The 13,348-nt window shown below is 39.3% G+C and overlaps 1 protein-coding gene across 2 annotated transcripts in view; it reads left to right on the top strand.

Annotated features, from left to right (window-relative positions):
* dclk1a (doublecortin-like kinase 1a) overlaps positions 1 to 13,348 on the top strand; it is a 53,759-nt gene that overhangs the window by 30,689 nt on the left and 9,722 nt on the right. For both annotated transcript variants that reach the window (XM_014003296.1, XM_014003297.1), the window contains exons 6-7: positions 4,853 to 4,947; positions 13,248 to 13,332. In XM_014003296.1, coding sequence (XP_013858750.1) covers positions 4,853 to 4,947; positions 13,248 to 13,332 — 180 coding nt within the window. The remainder of the gene's footprint in view (positions 1 to 4,852; positions 4,948 to 13,247; positions 13,333 to 13,348) is intronic.

The raw sequence follows: 13,348 nt of genomic DNA, 5'->3' as shown, positions 1-13,348 counted from the left end.
GTTGCCGCCATGTGATTGGCTGATTAGAAATTAAGTGTTAACGAGCAGTTGGACAGGTGTACCTAATAAAGTGGCCGGTGAGTGTAGATATCGAGCTGAAATTTGGTGGTAGCTGAGAGTCATCCTCAACGCAAACTATCTGCACTAACAGATCACATTTTTGTTTGCATGTTTGCAGGTCAGAATGATATACTGTATTTTCCATCAAGGACTGCTAGTTTCAGTACAATTTACAATAACAGGGAGCCTCGAAGTAATTAAAATGTGATAATATGGATACTTACACGAGGTATTTATGTTGTGTCATATCTTGGTGTTTTACCCGGCAGTCGTCTTGCCAGTCAGTTGCATGTGGGCAAGTTATTGCGTCATCATCCCAAAACTGTCATCAATCGAACTTCTTTCTGCAATGATGTCACAACCCCAGCTGAGTGTATACACACACACACAAACGCACACACAGACCTAAAATAAAGTGTGAAAACAATTTGCACATAGTTTCTCTCCTCATCTCACCATCTGTCTCTCTGCCGATGCCTCATATTTGCTAAAACCAACGACGGGAGTGCAGATGGTGTCGGTGAGAATTACACTTCGGCGTCCCACCTTTCTCATTATGTCACAAATTAGCCTGCACGATGAGGTGTTTGGGGAGGCTGACTCAAAAATAAAACCTGTKTGTCTCCAGAGGAATCACTCCTGCAGCTGAGGCACTCGGACTTGTAAACTTGGGATTTCTGCAGCCTTCTGTACTTTCCTTGGTTCTATATTAAACCCACTAAAGAGGGACACAGATGCATTTCCAAAATAAATAATAATAAAAATACTAAACTAAACTAATAAAATAAATGAATGGAACAAAAAAAATTTAAGAAAAAAATAACAAATATTAGAATTGTGCTGTGTCATGTTGATACAAATTTGTCCCCCCTACAGTTCAAATTCTGAAATACGTACTACTTATGTAGTACTCATGTGTAGACATTTTTTAAAATGTGAAACTAAATATATAAAAGCACCAGCATTCTGTTGTTCAGGGTAAACTCATTTTCACGTCAGTGCCTCATGTCGGTATACAGCCATGAGTAAATTACCATAAAAATGACCATAWTGGCCACCGTAATGCAAACCCATTTAAACAAGATTATACATTATTTTGTTTTTATATAAGTTAGAGTGCACCGATTTCCGACTGTATCTTTTTACAAATTGCCAGAGGAATGTATTTCAGCTGGGGCGGGCTGTGAGCATGTGTGAATTTGTGTGACCCTAAACACCCACATAAAGTCATGGTACTAAATATACGCAGTGAAATGCACAATGGAGGTGCAGGTTGTCTTGTTTGAAAATGCACATTGAAAAATAAGCGGTATATTTTGGACAGACAATATTTACCAATGTGTAATCATGACGTAATGCTAATCTGCCCACTTTTTTTTTGTGTGTGTGTGATTTTAATTGTTGCAAAATGTTGCACACAGCTTCACARTAACACACCAGATTTACAAAACTTGGCTGGAGCTCGGCTGGAAAGAGGTGCGTTCCTAAAACTGGCTAAATCAGGATGGAGGAGATTATTGGTCTGAAGTGGAGCCAATCTAAACAAGCTTYAAACCCAACATGAGTAGAGCCTAAGAACCGAGCTGGGAGAGGGTGGGATCACCCGGGGTGGGTGGGGGGAGACTCTAAAGTTGTGCCAAGTCGAACCGAGTCACACGGAGGACTGAGTCGAGCAGGTTTTTGTCCACACTTTTAAACTTGTGATGCCTAATTTTTATGTTTTGGAGATGGGCGGAGCTTATCGTTAGAYATGTTAGAAAATCACATTTGTAACGCGGTATAAATGGAAATCTTTAGTCTTTTGTCAGTTTAATCACGTGGTTTAACGCTTTCTTTAAAGAGAAAGTAAATTAGGAAGTAAAAACAAACAGGATGTTGTGGGTAGCAGCTGTGACCATACACTCCTCTTTATTTAAACTTCTTGTAAATTAGTAATTATTTATTTCGCAATACTTTTCTGAACTTCTGTGGGGATGTATTGGTTTTTTCATATGCCTGCAAAAACATTTATTTAAGGAATCATGACTGTCAGGCAGTAATCATGTAACTGTCTGTCTGTATGAGTATTTTTGTTTGTCTGTTRGCAAAATTTCTCATGAACCACTGGAGAGATTTTAACGAAACCTGCTCAAAGTACTTTGAGCAGGTTTCGTTTACTTTACTTGACACTTTGATTCAAGATGGCCACCAGAGTCAACTGACTTTGAAAACACAAAAAATGCTATAATTTTGTCAATTTAACAGAAACTGACCTAAAATTGGGTGTGGTAGTAGCTGAGACTGATCCCCAACACATGTTCTGAACACTAACAGCTGGCACCAAGATCTTTGTTTTAAAATGTTACCAAYACTGGAGTCACGGGTCTGTCTGTTAGCAAAATATCTTATGTGGGACAGGACAGATTTTAATGAAACTTTCAGGAAGCATTCATAATATGTACCTCTAGAATTGATCAAATTGTGGAGCCAACCCAATTCAGTTTGGCTGCCAGGACTAATCTATTTCACCAACAACAAAAATGGTTGTCTCTCTATAGTGATCACATTGATCTAAAACTCAATCTATGCCTTGATTAACTCTAAAATTCACATCCAGATCAAATCCAAACATCTATTCCTTGGCACAGAACAAAGGAGGACCACCGCCAAAATATTAAGATTCTGGATGCATTTTTCTCTCCCTCTCTCCATCTCTCTCCCTGTGCACGTCAGAGTTTGCGCAAGCAGCCTCTCCGCCTCTCGGTGTAGTAGAGCTCTGCTCCGTTTCCCATTCAGCTCAGTTTACTACCATACAGAGAGGAACACGGACGGAAAATCTAAAAAAAAAAACACAAAAAGGTGTTCCTTCTCTCCTTTGKCCGTTTTGGATTAACACTGTGCTTCTCGTCATGTTGGAAGTGGAAGGTAGGAGCCCGCAGGGGTTTAATTCACCATTTTTTTCACCTTGAAACTTCAATCTTAATGTGGATTAATGCGGGYGGTTTTTCATCCTCTTCCCACGGATGTGACCTTGACAAAAAGCCAATTTATCTGACGAGAAAYGCTCGTTTATATAAAATAAGTCAGTGAAAAATGCTTAGAATTGTTGTGTAAAATCAGAAGAGAGACTGGGTGTGTGTGAGGGAGCGCGTAATGCTGATGCTGAATTCCATCAATGAAGATCCTATACATCAACAAAACATATATAAAAAAATGCATTTTCTTATCCCATCTGATTGTCTCGAATAAATCAGAAAAATGAATCACAGCAGGAAATTGGGTTTCACTTTGCTGCTGCATCAAGCTGCTCTGATGTTCTGCAGCTAAAATCCCCAAAGCTGAAAGCTTAATCCAGACTACAGCTCAGAGATGTAAGAGAAGGAAAGTATTAAAAAAAAGCCATAGAACTGGCAATGAATGCGCTTTTACTTATCTACTGCATCAAGACAGATTGACTCTTAAAATAAATCCTATGGTTTGTTTACAGGCAGCAGTCCTTAAGGCTGTGGACTAATGGAAACATGGCTCAGAGATGGAAGGAAAAGAAAAGAGAGAAGATAAAAAAATGATAAAGATTCTTGGCTCGTTTCAAAGTCTTTCACTGCGTTTTGTATCCCTGTTCTAAAGCAAACTCACAGCTGGACTCAGTTCCTGGTGATTTTTTCTCTTTGTTTGTTTTAAGACTGAAGACAAGGTTGTAATTTGCCCAAGGTAATGATGCCATTAGGCTTCTCCTGCCCGACCACACGCAGGATTCCAGTGCAGCGTTGATTAATGTGATGTTCTTGTTTAATGAGATGATGCCGCTGGGTTGTTGTGTGCTCTGTTGCAGCTGGAAAACTGTGCTGAGGTCACAAAGTGCATAGTGTTCAAAAAGAAGGACAGGAGGTGCCATGAGGTGTTTTTTCTTCTCATTTCCATCCATGCAAATTAAAGCTTTAAAGGCATTAAAGCACTAGTTCAGCTCTTTTAAAGTGAGGTTTTATGGAAAGGTTAATAATAATAAATATCTTACTCGTTGTAGATAGCTCTTTGGACAATTTCACGTTTTATGTTAGACAGAGATATTTGAACGTTTTACACTTTTTATTATAAACTTTGTAGTTTTAGGTGCAGAACACCGCTAAAAATAAAAATAAAAGTGCATTTGTTTTAGGCAAAGCTTAACATAATATGGTGTTGGAAAAGATGAAAGCTGTCCATTAAATGCCTGGTGAAAAAAGATAAAACTCACTGTCAACACAAATAGTACAGTTATAATACAAAACCAAAGTTTTACACTATATTTTTTGCACTTTGAAATAAAGTGTGATATATTTAGTTTTTTTTTCTTTTTTAGGGCAAAACAAAATAGATGAGCAAATGACTAGTCCAAGTTATTACATTTTTGAGACTGATGATTTAAGATGGCAGGAATCCACTCAGTATATATATATATATATATATACATATACATATATATACATATACATATATATACATATACAAATGTGTTACAAAAGATCTGAATTATTCCTTTAAATGTAACTGTGGTGTTTCAGTAACAGTTAGAAGAACAGGGTCTGTGCTGTAGGTGAGGTTAAATACCAGAACAATAAAAAAATAAAAATAAAAATAACCACCACCCTCCTCCTCCTGTTTTTCTCCTCTTCCTCCTCTTCCTCCTACTCCATGTAAATGATACGCTGAAGGGCGGAAGTGTGGGCTGCTTCAAATACAACTCTTCCAAAGACGAAGGACCCTTATTTTAGTTAAGTAATCCTCTTTCCGTCTTTAATGTGCTCCGTGTTTCTCTCTTTCTGTGTTCTTCCAGTGAATGGGATGCCGACCAGTCAGCTGTCCACTCCTCATTCGGGAAAATCTCCCAGCCCCTGCCCGACCAGCCCGGGCAGCCTCAGCCGACGCCAGGTAAGGCCAGAACACCCGGGGGGGATGGAACACACATTCACATGCAATCTAGCCTGTAGACTTTAGAGATGCTGCAACTAAGACACGTTCCCTTTATGTTCTCAGGAAAAACGACAAAGCTGCGACTGAGCTTAGGCCGACCACATCTTAGAGTCACTAGAGTGCGAAGGAACATCCAAAACACCTTTAGCGTCTCAGAGCAGGGTGGGGAGTCGACCTTTGACCTCACCCAGGAAGGCTCACGTTAGGATCTGTGTTAATAGTTGAGAAAACAAATCTGTTATTTGCACATCTGCTGATCTTGTTTTGCTCTTTGTTCCCTGTAAAAACTTTTGCAATCTTTAGCTCTGCAGTGAACCATGCTAACACTCGCTTTAAGAGATCTGATCAATGAGTCAGCAGTTTGTGCAAACCCCATTTAAAAATGCGACCGATCGATGTCGTGTCATTTTGTAATTTTGCACTTGTGCAAACAAGCTCTGTGGGCACAGCTGTTACCGGAGCTGCAGTGACGATATTGTTACCTGCAGAGCGAGAGCATGCAACTCAAATGGAAAATCTTCAATCTTACATTTCGCATACCGGCACCTAGACCTGCTGAATCTATTAGCAGAATTCATCCAGTTCTCAGCAGTGACAATGTGACCTCTCAGCTTCAGCTTCAGTCCCAATCAGAAGTTCCTACAAAATAAAGAGCTTCTGTGAGAAAATAAAAGCCTGCCATTGATTAAGTTTCCCTGCCTTCTTCATAACTTCCAAGTTCCCAACTATAATCACATACAGACACTGGAGTATAATTTAAGCTTTTATTAGCATCTGTTTGAATGTGTTTCGCTTTTCCAAAAGCAGGATTTTATGATTAGTAATGATTTGCTTTGCAATCAGAATCAGGTTTATTGGCCAAATATGTTGACACACAAGGAATTTGCAGTTTAGAACATCCGTCCGGAGAGACACATACACATGACAAACATGAGGGAACGAATGTCCAGGGTCCTTCTCAACTTGGTGCGCTACCTTTGCAGTTTAGAATACACACACAATAGAAGAGGTGAGCTTAAAAAAGAGCTTTGATCCTGTGTTTTATACAGAAAAACACACAAGCATACGCTCAAAAAAACTACTCTGAGACAGTGCAGTTAGCTAAGGAGGGGAGGGGGGGCAATGGTGATTGAAGTTCCTGCGAGCTGGCAGGAAGACAGAAGTGGGCTCAGGAACTTGAGCATGTCAGCAACATATTACGTCTGCAACATGCTGCTGGAGTTAGCGTTCCATGACTATGTGTGCATTTATTTCTAAATTAATTTAACCTTGATGAGCTGTTACTGGAAGCTGAGTCCTCTGTATAGATGAGTTGTGAAGGTTGGCCCAAGCAGAAGGAACAGATCAGACCTGAAGCGTCCACGTTCATCTGGAACTGGGTCGCCGTGGCTTTCCGAGCTGAGAGGAAACAGGTTGTCACGTGCACGCATTTATGAACTCAGCTTTCCGAATGAATAAACGAGGCACCGTTACTTAATATAGACAATTCTGGAGTGCTCTGTTCTTTCCAACCAAGATGATATTCCACCATTTTTAGTGAAACTTCTGTGAGAAACACGTGTGTTTTATTTTGAGTTGACATAAGAAGGGCAGCAATGACTTAATCAGCTGCCATGCCTCGAATATCTTTCCATACAGCCTGTAGTTGTGTGTTTGTGGTTTCTGGAAACTGTCAGTTTATTACTCAGGAGACTGGGTTGGTTAGAGAAGTGATGGTGGGCTAACTATGTCTAATGAGAGAAATGAAAAAAAAAATGCAATTTGTGGTCCAGTCAAATTCTTCTGCCCTTCACAGACAGGCTATATTTTTGAGATTATTCTTATTTTCGCACTTACCGACCCCTCTTTAAGACGTCTATAGCTRGAATGAGAAGCCTCTCAGCCCCATTATCGTTCTCCTCTCTACTTTGCTGCTTCACACTCCTGAGAAGTATTATGACATACTTCTCACCTCCACTTCTTGCTTTTATTTATCATCTATCTGTCCTGGCAGCCATTATTTCCCTTATAGAAGAACTTTAGGTTCATTTTGGAAAACTTGCCATCAATTATATGGCTGTCCTCTCTCCTTCTTTGTCTTCTCTGTCCTAATTATGCAAGAATAATTATAGTTTCAGGGTTTAAACACACACAACAACCCTTCTTGTTAGGCAAGTTTTTTTTYTCCATCTACAGGACATAAGGATTAGCATAATGCCCGCTACCTAAAACACCAAAGTTTTAAATAAAGACCATGCATGATATATTTGTTCTCATGTATTATTAGTTTGTTTTGTGGACGACATTCAGATATTACCACACCAAATCTTAGCTCAATATCTTTTAAAATGGCAGAGTTATGATGATTTTTGTGTGCACTAATGTTGGTTAGTTGAGCTTTTTTTTGAGTTATATTGACTTCAGAATGTATTTAGATGTAAATGTATATTYGGTGGTTGCTTTTTGACAGTTTTATTCAAATCCATCTACTCGTTTATGAGCTTTTTTTGCTTACAGACACAGACATAGGAACAGACAACTCCATGGTTGCAGAAATTCAGCTTAACTTTAACACTGGGGAGTCATATGATACTCAAACCAATCAAAGTCTTTGTAAAACAGCCAAATCTTCCAAATTTAAGGGGACATATGCAAAATCCTCTTCAATGGTGTGAAGCGCCTTGTTTGGATTTAAAGCAACAAGTTGATCTGAGACACTCCTCAGAAAACTGGTGAAAGTGGGGCTTGTGGAGTTACAATAAGGTGGAATTCAGACCACAGCTTTGCAGTTCCACTTTATATAGACCCCAACTGAATGATTTAAATGTGAAAACGAAGGGTTTCTTCTTTAAGTTAAACTTGTAGGTTGAAGGTTATATAAAGTAAAAATGAAAAATAAAACTATTTCACGAGCAGTCATGTAATCTCAGTGACCTACTGTGASTGCTGCATTTAAAGCGTTCTCTTCGCTGAGCGCTGTATTTAAATTAGAGGCTGCCTAAAATAGGTTGCTCACATTGCTTAGACCATTCCAACCCATTTCCTGAGGCAAAATAAACAGACATGATGACTCTTTACTTTACCTGTTCAGCATGCAGGGCTGCAGCTGCACAAGCCGAGCGCACACATTTTAAACAAATCGCACAAAGAATCCCTTACATTTCTAACACAGGCTTAAAAAATGCTTCTGTGCATATTTTGAGCTTTGTGCACGGGTGGCAGACAGGAGGTTGAAGCACAGGCTGTCAGATTTACACATTCTGTGCACACTGTGACCCATTTTCTATGAAACTGGCTCCAAACAGTACTTTGCATTTACAAAGTCAACCCCCCACCCCACTCCCAATCCTCTCCGTTTGCACTCCTTATAGTCCTCCAAAAGCTGCTCGCCACACAAGGAGCTAGCGTTCATATTTCTTTTTAAACCGATCGACACAATTGGCTGCAAAATCCTTCTCTTTGACTGGTAATCTGAATCAGAGATGAATGAAATGAGCCGGCGGAGGTCACGTCTCTGTGAGAAAATGTGAGCAGAAAAAAAATCCGTCTGACAATAACAGATGGTTTGTGTTTGAGAAGCTGTGATACGGTCAGGTTGATACAGCATTTATGTTGTTCCTTGTCTCGTAATTTACAGCTGACCCCCCTCCGTTCACGCTTTAGTCACATCCAATATCCATTGAATTGCATGCTCCATCTTTCATTCTTATCGCTCGATTTTTCTCCGTTAGGTTGTTCATTAATTATTCATTTGTGCATGTGTGTGTGTGAGAGAGAGAGAGTATGTGAGCAGAAGAAGAAATGATGTATTACTGTAAAAGTGGCTCTTTCGATCATGTGAATGTTCTTTTGTTTGTTTTCATCTGTATATTACTCATTTCCTGTTGTGTTGATGTCAGTAGACAGTTTGTCCGAATATGTTTCTTTGACTGCCAAAAAGACTGGCTGCACCTCATTAGGAAACAGCAGAAGCTGYGATTTCTGTTACGTCCAAACAATAAGAAACTTATTGGTTGAAATTATGAGCAAAGAACAAATGTACATGTTTTTATCTTTACCAAATCTAAAGTTCACTCTTTGTGCATAGAAATATTAAGATACTGAATTTTAGGTGTTCATTATTTACATAATGTGGTCATGGGAGGCTGCCAGCTCATTTTGGTTTCATTTGATTATGTTTGTKTTTTCTTTGCTGAATGTATTCATTTCCATTTGTTGGAGTCATTAAATTCATTCTTTCATTTTCATTTTGTCTTTTATCTTTTCATTCCTTTCATGTATTTGTTTCATTATGATTAAAGTAAGAGCTCAGACCTTTTGAAGTGGAGCAAAGAGGATATTAACAAACATTATCTTACCTGCTGCAGATAGCTCTTTGAACATTCCAAGTTGAGAGAAATAGAGTTTAATTTAGACCAGATTAACAGGATAAACAAGTGAGACACCAAAATGAATCAAGCAGGGGTCTCTTCAGTGCATTGGGGGAGTTTTTTGTCTGTGTGGGAGGAGTTTCTACTAAACATGATTGGCAGGGTTTGGAATATAGGCTAAGATTCTTGGGTGGGTGGAGTTTGGCAAAACCATGATTGGTCAGGCTGACTTGTTTTGTGGGACAAGTTAAAAGAGGAAGTAATGGCAACTTGTAAAATTATTGTTAACATGTAAATATAATCTATTGTCTATTTATAGTTTAAAACAGATTAATATCTCATAAAAATATTGTGAACATTATGAATATTGTGAGTTATAACTAATAATAATACATGTATTCATGTTTAAAAATCTCCAACTTTTTCTAGCTGGGTTGGGGCCATTTTGAGGTAAAGCAAAAGTATTGCGAGGGAATGCAAAGATGTTGCGAGGTAACGCAAAAGTATTGCAAGGGAATGCAAAGATATTGCGAGGTAACACAAAGATATTGCGAGGTAACGCAAAAGTATTGCGGGGGAACGTAAAAGGAAAAAAATCCCCCCATGTCCCCTCGCGGGCTCCGTACATGTGAATGCCTGTGTAATGAAAAAAAATGTACAAGAAATCTCCCAGGCTTCACCTTCGAACCTTCATTATATTCTGTTGGCATACCAGGAAGTAATCTCCAATGAGTGGAGCAGAGAATGTTTGCTGTCTGTCTAAAAAAACTAAATAAGAGTCTGGAAATATTATCTCCTATATTTTCTTTGTTTAAAAACTTCAGGAAGTCCAAATGAGACCGAACAAATTTCTCTGTGTTTAATAAACCATATTAGATTTTGCCCACTGAAATGATGAAAGTGACATGGAAACAAATAGGAAAAGAGCTTTTCAGCTTTAGGGACAGAAAGTTAAAAAAAAACGGCTTCAGGATGTGTTTGATARTCAGATTCAGATGGCAGCATGAAGGACACAGCTAGAACCATCTTTAACTCTGTTATGTAAATGTGTGCTGCATTTTTARTCTCCACTTCTACAGCTGGCAGACTTTTCTTTCCCCACTACAGAATAGATCGTTATCTGTGCTGCAGTCCATCTGCTTCGGAGGTTTTCCTTTTTGCTTTTCAAGTAAGGTCAGCCGTGGACGTCCTCTTTAATTCCTGCTTCCACACTGATCAGTATTCAGCTGCTGAGTGTTCCCACTGCAGGTTTGAAGAGCACTACCTCCAGCCAGGCTGGGTGGGGGGTTTTTGTGTTATTTTTATGGGGATATAATGCAGTTAAAGCAAGAGGAATAACATGTCATGTTGTGCAACGTGGAGAAAGATGAACACAACAAACACCTTCTTTTCTGTTTCCACCCTGTCCGTCCAACTGTCCATCACTGCCTCACGGTCGTTCACACAGAAAAAACATGGAAGGTTGGGCTCACCCGCCAGCCTGCAGACAGGAAATAACCATATATAGGCTTCTGTCTCCTCACTGGAAGTTTCATAAGCTGCTGTTCTCCTCTCTGTGAGCAGTTTCCATAGCAACAGTATTTTGTTTCCCTCTGTGGCAGGAAGAGCGAAATCAAAATGAGACGGCGAGGAGAGGACAGGGTCGCGTGTTCGATTAGGGCACGGCAGAGAATCAAAAAGAGCAGAATGAGCAGGGGGTTTAGGGGTAAGACCCAGGAGAGCCGGCGGGGCGTTAAGTGGGTTTTCTTGTTCCGGGACAAGTGCCCGACCAAACACAGCGTTACATAAACCAGACGTAGTCTGACTCACAGCTACACTCAGATAGGTGCTTTTCAGGTCACAGCAGCAGCAGAGATGAGTAAATCCACTGACAGCTACTCAGGCCAGGAAATAGGATGGATCAGTTCTGTAAATAGTTTATTTTTAAAGTCATTTCAATTTTTGTCCTCTCTGTTAGGACAACAAGCTCTCCAAGGGTGTTTGTATGAAAAAAACAGTGTTTTTACATTGTGGAGATGCTAACAGAGTCTGCAGACATTTGTTCAGTGCTGTTTTCAGTGTGCCGTTAAGGCTGCCAATGTATAAGCATTCAAACACCCTTATTACTATTCTGTTGGTTTAATCTTCTTATTTCTCCATTTCTGTCATGATTTCTGTCTCGCTGCTCCCGCAGCTTTGAAAACAGAAAATCACATCAAAATAAGTGACCTGTCTGTGCTATATCATTTACTAGCAGTACATGGTTGGAAATAAAATAAAAATATGAAAAAAAAAACATAAGCACCAATATGATTTAGGCCTTATTTGGAGCTCAGTAACTCATTCAGAATTTAAGGTTGAGCTTCATGTGATATCTTTTGTGGTTTTTACTCATGGTTTTTGCACTTATCACATAACCCTCAACATCAGATTTAAACATAGAGTGATGTAATCTTTGAGCTTTGTTCACAAGTGTTTGTCATCAAACCTGTATTTTCAGTCTCTTTACTTCCTTATGTAATTTCTACACCAGAACTTCATCCTTTTTGTCTTCTTTCCTCCAGTGCATGTTGCAAGATTTACAAGTTTCTATCAAATCCCCTCAGAGTACAGAGTGCACACATATCCTCCTATTATAAATGAGCTTTATTTATTCTCTTCAAAGCTGGAACTGAAGAGYCTTKTAACTTATACATTACATAAAAAWTCACMTGTAACCGTTATGGCMCTTACAGTTTAAGAKTATTTTATCTTTTCCTGATTTCTAGTTTATTGAGGCTTACTTTTTAAACCGTGTTTCTGCATGCCCCTCTTTGGAGTGGTCTCAGGTTGTGAGAGACATATAGGTGTTGATGCTAAAGATAAACTCAGCATTTCTTTTGAGTTTARAGTTTGCACATCAAAAACAATAAGTCTCAAACTACTTTTTGGCTTTATAGAAGAAAGTAGATAATTAATTATTTTAGGCATTGCCACTGTTTTGTACCTTTTACCCTGATATGACGATCATTTCTTAGTATTTTGATGCCAAAATTCACCTTGCTTCACACCTCCCACTGTTAAAACGCTGGCTGGATTATTATCTTAACAATGGCCACTGTCCATTTATTCAACAAACACTCTGAGTCTCTCCTCCAAAGAGATGAGTGATGGATTTGTGCATGTTGTGAATTCTAAAAGTGCCTGAAATGATATGAAAAACAGCAGAAAAATAAAGAAATCAATCAGCTAATGTGCTTCACTCGTGATTAACGATCACCTCCTCGAGTTCATCGAGTCGCTCGGGTTTAAACGGAAGCAGGGATTCACACAAAACTRTCAACAATTTATTCTGATCACGGAACGGAGATGACGTTAATCTACGTCACTGGCCGAGCRTTTTCTGTTCCTCTAGAAACATCGAAACCAAAATTTAAAAAATAATAAAAAATAAATCTGAACTGAGCGTAAAACAATAATAAAAAAGACGATCAGATAAGGCAGCCAGATAATAAGGAGCAGCAAAGAGAAGAAACATCAGAGGAAGAGGAGGAAAGTAAGATTCTCATTTATAGTCCTGCCTGGATCCTCGCTCCCCATCCCTGCTGCTTCCATGACAACCAGACAGAAGGTTATAAGGTGGAGGGCGTAATGAGGTTTTGTCTTAGATAAATGCGAACGCCTCGCCTTGGCTGCTCTTTTTTATGTCTAAGCTGTGGAATCTGCCTTTATTTGTGGCTCCAAAATATGTGTTGCTATTAAAAGCAGTCATGGGGGGGCTTCAGTTGGAATACTCACCTGGGGTTTTGTGTTGGACAAAATATCAGACATACCCAAACAGTGAAATCGACTTTTCGATGTTGTGAAGCCTTGCAATTTGAGTTTTAAATCTTTACACATAGAATGGGTTAAAGAGTTCTGCTCACCCACCTCCCTTTGTTTTTTTTTCAGGGGTCGCAGGGTTCTTCCAGCTCTCTGTCTTCCGCTCAAATTTCCAGCCCTGTGGAAGAAGGCAGTGATGGAGTTGTTCCTGAAGGTGAGGAGCACTGATG

The sequence above is a fragment of the Austrofundulus limnaeus genome, unplaced genomic scaffold (assembly GCF_001266775.1).
Source record: "Austrofundulus limnaeus strain Quisiro unplaced genomic scaffold, Austrofundulus_limnaeus-1.0 Scaffold17, whole genome shotgun sequence".
NCBI classification, from domain to species: domain Eukaryota; kingdom Metazoa; phylum Chordata; class Actinopteri; order Cyprinodontiformes; family Rivulidae; genus Austrofundulus; species Austrofundulus limnaeus.
The sequence above is the reverse complement of the archived record's forward strand: the minus strand, read 5'-3'. Positions and strand labels throughout refer to the sequence as shown.